Source organism: Symsagittifera roscoffensis, chromosome 9 (genome assembly GCF_963678635.1).
Source record: "Symsagittifera roscoffensis chromosome 9, txSymRosc1.1, whole genome shotgun sequence".
Classification (NCBI taxonomy): Eukaryota; Metazoa; Xenacoelomorpha; order Acoela; family Convolutidae; genus Symsagittifera; species Symsagittifera roscoffensis.
This window is the reverse complement of record NC_087070.1, coordinates 22,747,884-22,760,962: the sequence shown is the minus strand read 5'-3', so window position 1 is coordinate 22,760,962 and position 13,079 is coordinate 22,747,884. Positions and strand designations below refer to the sequence as shown.

Genomic DNA, 13,079 nt, shown 5'->3' with positions numbered 1-13,079 from the left:
AGTCGAAATTTGTCTGAAGAAAAAAAAACCCACCCCGAGCACAAACATTCCGTTACTTTTGTATCGAAAGTCGGAACAAAAACTGAGTTGATTCTGTTTTCGGCCTTTTATTAATTAGTGAATGGTAAAAACTTATATTTTGTTAGTTGTGGTTTGTTAATTTAGTTGTGCTTAATTGGCAATAATCATGAATATATTACTTTGAGTTCCGGCGATTGAAAATCGGGAGAAACTATGTCTTCAGGTTTGGTTTAATTTTTTTACCACAAGGAATCTTCAAAATGCGTCCAAATCTTTCATTTGTGATTCAAAGGCTTGAGATATTTTTAAAAAATATTCTCCGTGTCGAGAGAAACCGGTTTGAAAATCTCTAGTCTTAGTCCGAGAGAATAAAACGAGCAAACAGGCTCATAGTATGCTCACAATAGTAGCCTTTTTTTACCAAAGCAAGTCGTAAAAACCTAGTTTTACTCCAGTAAAAATAGTTTTTGAAACTTCTTATAACGCTTTATTGGGAATAATGTTTTAAAAAATTTTCTGCAAAGCACGCTGATTATTTAAATATGTTTGTTGACGAAATTGGTTGCTGCAAGTACGAAATTCTAAGCTTTCTTTCAGATCTTTTCAAGCCACCACCAACAAAAAATGACGCAATTTGAAAAAATAGTTTCTGAAAATTTTTTTTAATATGTATTTTTGTAATATTTTGGTCAAAAAGTGCTGTGCTACTTGCACAGAAACCTATGTTTATGGTTCGGTTTATGGTTCCTGTAGAAATCAAACTTTTTCATAACTTTGAGAAACTACAATCAAATTGAAAAATAGTACCTTTCCGGTAAAATTAGCTAATAATTGCAAGCTAGATTATTGCACATGCCACCTTCTTAATTTCCAGGTACCATTTAGTTCAACGGGTCCCCACTTTTTAAATTTCGAACTGTTTTTGTTGTGCATATATCCTGACGCTGACTTTGACCCTTGAACTTGCGCTGCGTGCGTGACAAAGTTAACAACCGTTATCACTTTTCATACTCTTTTTTATCTGGTTCCGGTTGATGTGTGGCTTCGCGCTAACTAGTTATAACAGTAATAACTCATCATCCAGCGAATTATAGCCGAAACTGAGCGAGAATACACTTTGTGTGGTAGAGACACAGCAGGAGCGTATAAGTTATGGTGCAATAGGGGTGCAATAATAATTATCGGCGCATAAACTAATCGATGCACAGCTTATCAATGCCCGTGTATTTTCTACCCCCAAAAGTACTCTAAATTTCATCTTAATTACCCTACCGACCCCCGTGTTGTATAAAATAAATGGACTATATACCCGGCCAAGCGCTGTTTATTGGGCTAATCAGTTTTGTTATGAAATATACCGCCGGATTCAATTTACAAGCGGCATAAATTCAAGTCGCAGGGTCGGTTTTTTTAGCACCCAAGTCCCTTTACGACTATAGAGACTGCAAGGGTAATTTTTACAGCCCACTTTACAATCAAAATCACTCAATGTCCAAATCAGCGGCCAGTTGTTTCCAAAAAAGTATTTCAAACCTCCAAACTCTTTCTCATCAGATCCCTAAACTTTCGCCTCTCATAACTGGAAAGCCCCTTTAACTATCCCTGAATTTGATTGGGTAAAATATAAAAAGTTTCTTGAAATATTTGAAAAGACCTTCCTAATTGAAATAATTCCTCTAGCCTTTTCAGTCCTTTTTTAATTTGGAGCAAAAAATTTGATGAAAATTCGCACAACTTCTTTTTGATGTACATCCAAAAACGTTCATTTCAATAATCAGAAATAGTTTTCTGAGATTTTGGCAGGCATTCAACAGCTGTGACTGTTATTCGAGCGGACTAACAAATCATTCACATATGTACGATATCAGTGTCTAGTTGTTGATTAGAAAAGGGGCGCAAAACTGTACCAAAGGGAAACATTATTGATTGGCGCGGCGTTGAGTCCCTCATTGAAGGAGCCCCTCCCAACCCCCCCCCCCCTCAAGTCTGCCCCTGCTCCAAAGCCTGTAAAGGTGCAAAACTATTTTGCGCCAATTTTGCCCGCGTAGCTCTTAATTTCTTTGACGCAACTTGTTTGACTCTTCTGTCAAAACACTAAATGCTAGGCTGAAAATGTTCCACAAACTGTTAGGTTGAACTGAACCATCCTAAAAAACCGAAGTTGTATTTTTTTCGATCAAAATTGCGACAGTTTTAAAAGCCAAAAACTGGAGGACGAATTTCTCAAACTGGAGGACGAAATATTAGACCTTCATGATTTGTGCTTCAATTTTCAAAACTATCGGACTCTTTATCAGCCCCAATCTGAGTTGAATTAAGCTTCATAACTGCGAATGATTGAGAATTTTTTCAAAACTCGTTTACGTTGAATGTCAATTGTTTTAGAAACTCACTCAATTTTTATCTGGATCGAATTTGTTTTCTGGGTCAGTAAATCATTGGTGAAGTTCAAAATATATTTTTAGTTGACACACATGGTATTAGTCTTTTTTAAAAAAAAATTATTTGTTGTCTTAAGCAGTGATGATCATTATTTTGATTTTTTATGAACGGTTCTACAGACATATCATTGAGCTCAAAGCACTGATTTCACAACTAGAATTAAATTGAAACATCATAAGGATTTTCAAAAAAAAAGTTTTGTCAACTTTTTTTTAGGTCGAACAAGTTGATTTTCTAAGCTCTCCCAAATCACTATAAATACCCCATTTTGACCAAATTTACTGCACGCAGGCAAGTTTTTGAAAAAACAGACCAAAAAAGGCAAACTTGAGAACATTTTGAAAAACTTTGACCAAAACTTTGCTGGCATCAATTCACTTTTGAACGCATTAATTTGCCGCTTACGCATGTTATAAAAACGCATTGTATCACGCGTCAATTATCTCAAGCTGACCAAAATATTCAATTTCACACCCCCGTAACGTAACGTTTCGAAAAACAATCATAATTGAAATTTTTTTCTTCCAATTTTTGTATTAAAAGTAACGGAACATTTGTGCCCGGGGTGGGTTTTTTTCTTCAGACAACTTTCGAATTTTTAACTTTTACGGATTTTTTTATAACATTCAAATTTATAAAATTGTTATCTTGAGCTTAAATTTCAACTGTGATCATTTTTCGTAAAATTATGGGGGATCAAAATTGCCATTTTGGCTAATTTGGGACAATTACATGCACTATATTTTGCGCTATTAACGCGTAAGCCGAGATTTAATCCGTCTTATAAATCGTTCCGAATTGTTTGAAGGAAGCTTATTTGCCATGTTTGATTTGTTACTAGGAGCAAAATCTTTTACTTCGTACTTTATATGACATGTGGTGGGATGATTTTTACAAAAATATCAAAAAAAAAAATTGGTTTCATTTTATTAACTTTAATTTTTCATATTATTTTCGCTCCAGAGATCTTAAAAGGCAGTCGGAAAATTCAGAACTCTGCCATGATTCGAGTAATCTTGTCTATTTTAATTTTGAACTCAAAACAATAATATCTTTCAGATTGTATAAAAAAACGTCAAAAATGTTCAGTTAAGCAGTCGAGAACTGACTGATTAATAAACAATTCCACTCCACTCACGTATAAATATTCCGCGCTTTCTTTGAAAGTCGGAATTATATGTTTTTATTCAACTTAAGTCGTATGATCATTTTGCCACAATCCACACTAGATCAGTTTTGAGTGCGGGATAGTTAGTCATACATAACCTTTGTTGTTCCGACTTTCGATACGAAAGTAACGCAATATTTGTGCTCGGGGTGGGTTTTTTATCTTCAGACAAATTTCTACTTTTTAACTAGCCATTTTTGACGGAATTGTTTTTTTATATAACTCAAAAGGTTTTGTTGTCCTGAGCTTAAATTTGAAAAGATTTTTTACCTGTGATCATTTTTCGTAAAGCTACGGGAGTTTAAATATTGCCATTTTGGCCAATTTGGGACAATTAACTCGCGATATATTTCGCGCTATTAACGAGTAAGCGGAGAGTTAATCCCTCTTAGAAATCATTCCAAATTGGTTGCTTAGCTTAGCTTAGCTTATTTGCCATAATTGATTTGTTACAAGGAGCGAAATTTATCCTTTGGTACCTTAAATGGCGTGTGGGGTGATTATTTAAAAAAAAAAATTTCAAATTTTTGAAAAAAAAATTTCATTATTTTTTTTATAGGTTATTACTGCTCCATAAACATTAAAAGGCAGTCGGAACATTCAGGGCTTCGCCCTGATACGAGCAGTCTGGTTATTATTTCATTATCATAGAAAAAATTTTTTAAAAAAGCGCGCATAAAGTAGTCCGGAAAATGGCCTAAATGGCAATTTTAAAAATTTATAGAATTTAAAAAGATTTTTTTTTGAATAAAAAAATTTCCGTCTAAAATCTTGTTTTTTAGTTGAACTCAGAGAATCATACCTTTATTGTTGTTCAACGTTTTTATGTGTTGAACGTTGTTATTTCGATCCCAAAAATTGCTTCGGATAGAGAAAACCCACGCCTAAATCTTCCGCTACTTTTTTCAAATGTCGGAACAAAATCGTCATAAAAAAATCGAAAAAAATTGCTTGTCTCATTTTTATTTGGAATGATCTATCGAATTTGCCGCATACGCTTTACTCTTTTTACTCGTAAAACTTGTATACTCTATTTGAGAGACCTTCAAAATCAAAACGTGATGTATGTATTGCTAAATTAAGAATGGAATAGTTAATTAAGTGGAATGCCGTTCAGGTGACAAATTTACACAAAACTTAAGAGGATGATCTACAAGTGTTTTTACTCGAGAGCAACAACCAAGAACTCGAAAAGCCGCTTAGCAGCAGGAAGATGATTTTATAAATCTAAGAATTAATGAGGATACAAAAATAAGAGTAATATATGGATATTATCTGAGATGAATGTAATGAAAATCAAGCGGCACAAAATTAAAGCGAGCACTTTAGACAGCAAAATAAGTGATGATGTTAGTTATAAGACGTTCGGAAACTTAACAAATTTAAACAAAATCTTAAAGTTTTCTCTTCAAATACATCATTCGTAATATATTTTTAGAGTTAGATAGTTTTTATTTGTGTCTTCGATTTTCGCTGTTTCAACAGAAACTCCGATTATTTCATTTTTGGCCAAAATATCCGACATCATTTCTTGATCTCCTGTCGATACATGTTTTTCCAAATTTGGGAACTTCGGAGGAGACGGTTTTGAGTTATCGCTTCTGGTTGGCTGCCGAGGCGACTCGTCATTGAAGTCGACTTCAACGTCACTTGATTCTGCATCCGAGTCGCTTTCGGGACTGCTCAGTCGTTGGGACAAATCTAGAGGCCTGGTATTAAACGAGTTGAAAAGTTGCTCGGCTTTCTTAAATTCAGAGTCTTCGTTCAGTTGCTGTTTGTGCGAAGTCGGCAACGACATTGGACTGAATTCCGACAAACTAGCGGCGGTCGCACAGGGTGATGGAAGCGACAATTTGCGTTTCCGGGAATATTCAGGAATTGCAGAGTCCAAATTGATTATTTTCATTGGTGACGACTTCTCCGCCGAAGAGTGTTTGGAGCTCGGAGGTGTAATAGCTGATGTAGAGCAGGTCGCAAGTTTCAACGGTGTGTGAATGTCGCTCAAGGTTACTGAGGCGCTTGACATCGGAGGACAAAACTGACTCAATCTGGACGCCATCATTGAATGAGACACCATTGAAGCTAGAGACACTGGGTTTACTAGATGTGGATTTAAGCCCGGAACATGGTTGAAGTTCAAAGGCAACATACTCGGTGGAGGTGGGCATCCGGGAGGTCTGACAACTGAACTCGGGTGTCCAACAGGGTGATTGGGAGGAGCCAAGTTCAGTGGTATCATTGCCGAAGACTTGAGAACCATGACATATTTGTTGCAATGACAAGGAATATCGGATACCCATACGCTTCTTGATGTGAAATACCCTTCGAATCCAGCCTCGGTCGCAAGTTCCGATGGTATCCTTTCAAGTGCATGCACACCAATAGCTGCGGACCCAAAAAGCGCAGTTTTACCGTCAAGTCTTTCCTCAATTGGTTTCCTGTACAATGGGCCTTGCGGTGGAATTAACTTGCAATAATAATTCAGAACGGAATAAACTCTGCAAATTTTTTGGTCAACATTGTAGTGACGAACGGGTTGACTTTTTCTGGCTACCGTTTGTTCTTTTTTAGGGTGGAAGTATCTCTGGGCTAGCTCAACATACTGACCGTATGTGTCAGTTCCAAACTGCAAGTCCTCGACGACAAGGTTCCTGTGATCGCCTCTGGATCTTAACCAGAACCCTTTGGTTATGTAGAAATAAACCGCTCTCGATAAGCCTTTAGGCGAATGGAAACTCAAGACACCTTTGTTCCAAAGCTCTTTTTCCATCTCTTGATTGAACGTGTCTGCTTTCCGCTTTACAGTTCCAATGCCACGATCTTGTAAGTCTTTTACAACTTGTCCAAGAGCGTTCTGGAACTTTGGGTAATCTTTGTCGTAGCCGTCAAGAAACGAAAGGTCAGGTCGGTTTCCATCCTCGCGAAGGAACCTTTGAACACCGGCGCAAAGAACCATCAAGGAATCTGGAGGATACATTTCACCGTCAAATCTTCGAACTTCAATTATGAACTCGGAGAGATAAATGTCCAAGTCTTCGCCTTTGACTTTACTCAACTCTGGAATAGTTGGCACTTTAGCCGATCTTGAACTTTTATTCTGTTCAATTCTGTGATTTTTCTGGTTTGCCCAGGTGTTCCAAACATTGATAGCCCACTTGGTAGATTGCAGAGTGTGCTTTGAAAGTGACTCGGCATTTGCTGCCGATGTTCTTGGAGAAGAAGGTGAAGACGAGGTTCCAGATCGCTGACTCGGGTTCCCAGCAGAGGGCGCTGGATGTGGGTCTCGTTGTGCCTCACTTGAGGTTGGGAGTGGCAAAATTGGTTGTCCTGTTGGTCGCCCACTGAGGTGCATCGCGAGTTGTTGAGGTGACATTTTTGGGAACAAATCAGAAACTTCAGGAGGAAACCCTGGTCGGTGTGGAACTGTAGACAGCAACGAATCCGACGCTTGCTTCAGTCCTCCCATGTCCAGCGGGAAGTGAGGGGGCCCCGAAATTGGCTGGAAACGGCGTGCCATCGCTACAGCAGCGGCGGCTGCAGCTTGATTGCCGAGACCCGAAGGTGTCGGTGTCAATGGGGGTAGACCAGGCGGGGGGAATTGGAACCCGGATGCGGATGTCGGAGGTGTTGAGATCGTATGCTGTGGGTGACTCCCGGGTGGATGTTGCGGTTGACCCACGGGGTTGTTTGTTCCCATTTGTTGCGAAAGCAGCGCAGTGTTGAGAGCGCTTAAGTAGGGCTGCCACATGTATAAAGTAGGATTGAAGACTGGAAATTTTGGATCCATTTTTCTGATTCTTTCTTTGATCTGTTTTTGTGCTTCAATCAAATAAGCGTAAGCCCGCTCATACGTTTTGTCCACTGATCAATTATCAATTGTGAAAAGAATTGCTTTTTAGTTGATTTTGCTCAATTAATTGAAATCACTTAACGAAGCCAGTATTTCCCAAATTAACTGTGAACTTAATAAATTGAAGTTTCCGCGAAACCAAATTATTTCGGTTCTTTGAGTTTTGTTTTCGCTCAAAAAGTAATATAACCAGTTCAAAATATTTACCGCTTATTTTTCTAGAAAACTGAGATGCGGGATTCCTGGAAAAGTCAGGTAAATTGAATAAACAGCGGTTTAAATAAGTTCGTGAAATTGAATGCTCTAATAAGCAATTTTGAGAGTTAAGATCGGAATTTCTCTCTTTAAAACTTGAATAACAATTGATTAGAAATTTTTTGAAAAACTTTGAAAATTTTTTTTGGGGGTAGTGAATTGAATTGCGCCAGTAGTTAATAATTAATAATCCAAAAAGTGAAGTCCGGATTATTGACATGATGTTTTTCAGTTACTTTTGTTTCATTCAGACTGTTGCCAAAATCCCGCCTTCTGATTGGTCGAAATAATTTGGGCTATTGGCCAATTAGACGCCCGCTATTTAGTATAAGCTTTTTTTTATTTTATATGCCCACTTTTCACAACTGGGTTAAAATGAATTCTGGCAATCGTCCGGACAGGGAATATAAACAATAATGCTAGTTAGTTGAAATTAAACCGACAGAGAACTAGCCGACAAAGTTGACTTGGATTAGGAAGTTTTTTAAAATTCTTTTAGTCCATTGTTTTGGGGCAAAACTTTTTTGGGGTAAAAAGGAGTAAAACTTTTAGTCCACTGTTTTGAATTATGTGACAAACTTTTCTTGCAAACTGAATTTCAAACATGGTGGGGCGAGGTGAAATGGTAAAGAAGCAAAAACACTATACCATTGGATATTAATACTTGAATTTTTTGAAAAACTATTTTTAGCTTTGTCATAATGCAAAGAAATTTGTCATAATGCAATGAAATTTGGCGAGCAAACTAACAATTGTGAATTTATTCACGTGTTTAGCCATATTATATACTAAAACAACTACAAAATTAGAAAATTTGAAGAACAGAGAATAGTTGAAAAAAGCCAAATTTTGCTCAAGATGATGTCAGATGTTTTTCAAACAATTGATAGCTTTCGATTTAAAAAAAATGGCATAAATATTCCTGAAGGCTCTTTGTAGAAACACACCGAGCCTTTTAAAGGACCAAATCAGGAAATTGGAAAAAGCAATGCTGTAGGTTTTGTCCAAAAGGTTTCGACTATCTCAAAAACAGCTTGTAGGTGGTCATCTGTGGTTTCATTTAAAATTTGGTCAAGATTTGAATTCCCAAAAATTTTTTTAAAAACGTTCCTCAGTTTTTTTTAAAAAAACATTGGTCCAAAATGCTTTATTTTTAAAGCAAACTTACAAATATTGCCCCAACAAACACAAAGATTACGGGCTCTTTTCCACGTTCACTCTACTTTTCGAACTTTCTATTTTTAAAAGTTAATTTACGTGTAAATATGATTAAGCGCGTGAAGCTTCGATTTAAAGTAGGGAGAACAATTATCTTCACAGTTACTTTGTTCTCCAGGGCAAGTTTTGTTGCATTACGACAAAACTTTAAAATTTTATCGAAACTGATTTTTAAATGTTGGGTAAAGTGAAAAATAGCCATTTAATGATTCCAATTTGAATTTACATCAAATTTTATCTGTTTTAAGCAAAATTTGAATATCATTTTTCTACTTTTTCTATATAATTCAATTTTTTTGTTTTTTTTTGCCGAAAAAAATATAAAAAATTTTTTTGAGAAAAATAGTTAATTTTCCTGTTTTTTTTTTAATTATTTCCATCATTGAGCAGAATAACCGGCTATTTTCCTTAATTCTATGACTAACATAAACTTTTGTTTTGTTTAAAAAAATCCATTATCTCAATCAAAATGAGGAAAATTGTCAACTGATAGAGCTGCTATCGTTAATAAAACCTCTATTTGTGCACTTTGCTACGTATTGTTTTTGAATAAAAAACGAGTTTCTTATCCGTCAACTATTTTTGCGACTGACTTTTTAAAATAAAGTTAGCTGTGTTGATCCAAGTACTTCATATTTATGTGTTTTGAAGCCGGAGTTTGGTTGTTATTAAGCTATGAATAGTTTTCGATAAAAACTTTCAATGTTTATTAATTTTTCAGGACAAGATAAGAGTAGATTTTTACATTCTTTAAACCTACTTTATGTTTGCTGATATGTTCGTTTGCCGTTTTTTCTAAAAATAAAACTCAATTTAAAACTGTCACATCAAGAGCATTTGCAAGTGAGCAGATACAAATAAAGTCATTTTTTGTCTAACTTTGCCTTATTTTTCAAAAAAACTTAAGGAAAGCTGTCTAGCTGAACGTTATTTGCTTAGATGATTAGGTCACTAAGGTTATCTCCTATGACCTTGGAATGCAAATATTTCCTCTAAACACATCTTGAAAACAATCTTGATTGAAGGTCTTGAAAAAAATTTTGCAAGTAAACCCGATCATCTTATTGTTTTGTAAAATTCTTACCATAATTGCACCCACTTTGTTAGATTCTTGCAGGATTTTCGTTCTGTTTTTTCAATTTTCATTTTGTTTTGTTTTTCTCAGTTGTTGAATTGAATATATTACTCAAATAGAATATATTACACAATAGTGGAAAAAAACTGTGAGCAAATTCTTTTTTCCCTGTAATGCCCATTTTCAAGCATGGTTTTGGCTAACTTTTACTTTGAAAATCAGCAAATTTTCCTACTATGACCGAGATCGAATGTTTTTGAATACCCTCTATGAAAACACAAAATCGTAAAACTATCATTTGGATTTTTTTATTTTGTTAGTCTAAATTAAGTTTTTGCGCACAGTATTACAAAAAAAAATTTAAAAAATGAAACTTACAAGTCAAAATCAAATTGTTGAAAAGGTATTTTTTTCAGAAATAAAAATAATGTTTCGAGTTTCATCTCACCTTTTTGTACCAGAAAAAGTTTTTACTTCCGATGAGCAATTGCCTTAATCGAAACCAAGTAAATAGCTACTACCCTAAAGAATCGTAAAAACGTTTTTGCTTTTTCTAAATTGTGTTTTCAGTTAACTAGTTGCGTTATTTTTTTTCTTATATATATATATATATATATATATATATATATATATATATATATATATATATATATATATATCACATCGTATATCATATTAGCAAAAAATATACGCAATCAAAAGAACGCAAATCTTGCAAGAATTCGCAAAGTTTGCATTCTCTAAAAGGGCAATGCAAAAAAGAAACTCTATCAGAAAAGTTCCTGAAAAACCAATTTTGTTTTGGATATCATAAAAAAGAAAAAAATTGAACCTTGGTAATTGCCGAGTAATTTAATTCCTCCAAAATCATGTTGCAAGACTCTGGCAAGGTTTAATTTTTTTTGCAAAGATCTGATAAGATTTACATTTTAAAAAATATTAGGGAAAAATCAGACAAAGTTTTTTTGGCGATTTTTCAAAAGTAAGTTTTGCTGTTATACTGTTTTACGCAGAGTTCCAGAAAAAAATTCCAAAAAATTGCCATTATTAGAAAAAAGTGTCAATGTCTAAAAATTACTTGGATCGATAGATATTTCTAACCGTTTCTCTAATGCCAAAAAGACAACATCTCTGTCTGTTTAACAGCAAATTCCCAATATATAGTTCAGCTTCAATTCAAGTTTGTAACATGTAATTTTTTTTGCACTGAAGTAGTTTAAGGAAAGTCATCGTTATTTTAGTTAAATGGCGCTAAGCCAAAAAATATGCATGCATGTTTTTGATTAACATGAAAACCTTATGTACTAGATAAGCGTATACAAATTATTGTTTATCCACCTATAATGCCCAACACTTTGACTTTTTGAAGTGTGAACAAACTGTAAAATGCCTTAATTAACATATGCCCTACCCATTCACAATACTAGTAATCGCATTCAATAGATCAAAAATATGTCCCGAATTATCGCGTTCTTTTGATGCACTTAATCATTTTTAGAATGATTTTTATATCTCTTTTCTATGATTTTTGGAATATTTTTGAACGTGAAGAAAAATAAAGACCATAGTTCAAAAGTAAAAACGTTGGTTAACCCAATTTTACCCGATGAAAAACCGCATTTTTAATTTTGATGAACAATGTGGTATCTCTTAGCCGATATTGCTAAGATTATCAAATAACTAAACCATAGAAATACATTTCCTTTCTACCATCATGAGACTTTTAAAAATCGTGGACTGTATTGTTTGAAAAGTAAGTGTCATATAAGGTATGTTTCTGACGTGTAAAATATCACAATAAACGTCCTGGCTTAGACTGTCGAAAAAACAAATACCATTTAACCTTTTGTAGTTTGAAACAGTTAATCTTTGTTTTGATAACTAGGTTTTAAAACAATTACTCAATTAGCTTTTGGGCATTTATAAGCTTGGCTATTTAATCAGGGTACGATTGACGGGTTTAGGATCTCAGTTGGTGTTGTTGTTGTGTTGTTTATTTTATTTATTCAGCGCGTGATCAAGGTGAGTTGATTATTTCCTAGCCCGGTGTACTAAACATTAGCTAACTGTTGGACTCTTGACAGGAGGTACCAGCTGGACTCTTATTTGCCCGAAGGTGGATTTTTAGCCCAATCTAGCTTTTAGCCCAAACCCGGTGCCTCAATGTTGATCCGGTTGCCCGAGCTATCACCAAACAGTGGTACCCAAACTACAAGAGCCGGATTACAGCACCGGAACCCATACTGGGTTGTAATAATTGGTAAAGTGATAAGAAAAACAACTTCTCAGAGTACAAAAAGATAAATTTTATTGGAAAATGCATTATTTTGCAATTTGCGGATATACCCTATCAAGTTTTATTGGCTTAATCCGGCGAAACTTTGATAAAATTAATCAATTTAAAATCCCCCAGAAACGTTATTTAATTTAAACGTCCAGTCCCGCAGACAAAAGTCCTGCGATCTTGTCGGAAAACGTCGAAAATCAAAACCCACTAAACATTATTCCGCTAATTCCATAAGATTTTCGACGCCAAATTTCAGGTGACCAAAAGTATAGTATACTTAAACTAATGCCAAGTCCAATTATTAAAGACCAATTTTTGGACAATTATTGTACTCCAGGAGTGACAAATTTATAGCGCAATTAGGAACTTAGCTGGCGGTTCTGTTATACCTAGAATGAGAGCCTTGTAATTAAAAGCGATTTATTACACAGAAGTTTGTAAAATAACACCTCGAATAATACCAAAATTGGACTGAGGGGTTCTGAAATTTGACGCAGCTGGGTCGTTTGGGCGAATATCTTTTGACACAGGGCGAACAACGGGCTCACTGCTAGCTCAACCGTGTGAAGCGATTCTCAAATAAACCCGCATATCCAAAGTTTTAGCCAGATTACCGAAACTGAGAAAAAAACATGCGTTCATTTCTATAAACTCGTTGGAATTGAATAAAAAATAACCGCTGAAAAAAAGATGTGCTCAGAAATTAGAACTGAAGCCTGATGCTATCTTTCGTTCTATCAAACCTAATAAATTCGGCCAAAAA

General features: G+C 35.1%; 1 protein-coding gene across 1 annotated transcript; it reads right to left on the bottom strand.

The window, feature by feature from the left end:
* Positions 1–4,690: 4,690 nt before the first annotated feature.
* LOC134854575 (uncharacterized) lies at positions 4,691–7,971 on the bottom strand. Its single transcript, XM_063870883.1, has one exon. The coding sequence runs from the start codon at positions 7,416–7,418 to the stop codon at positions 5,049–5,051; it is 2,370 nt and encodes a 789-aa protein (XP_063726953.1). The 5' UTR covers positions 7,419–7,971; the 3' UTR covers positions 4,691–5,048.
* Positions 7,972–13,079: the final 5,108 nt, after the last annotated feature.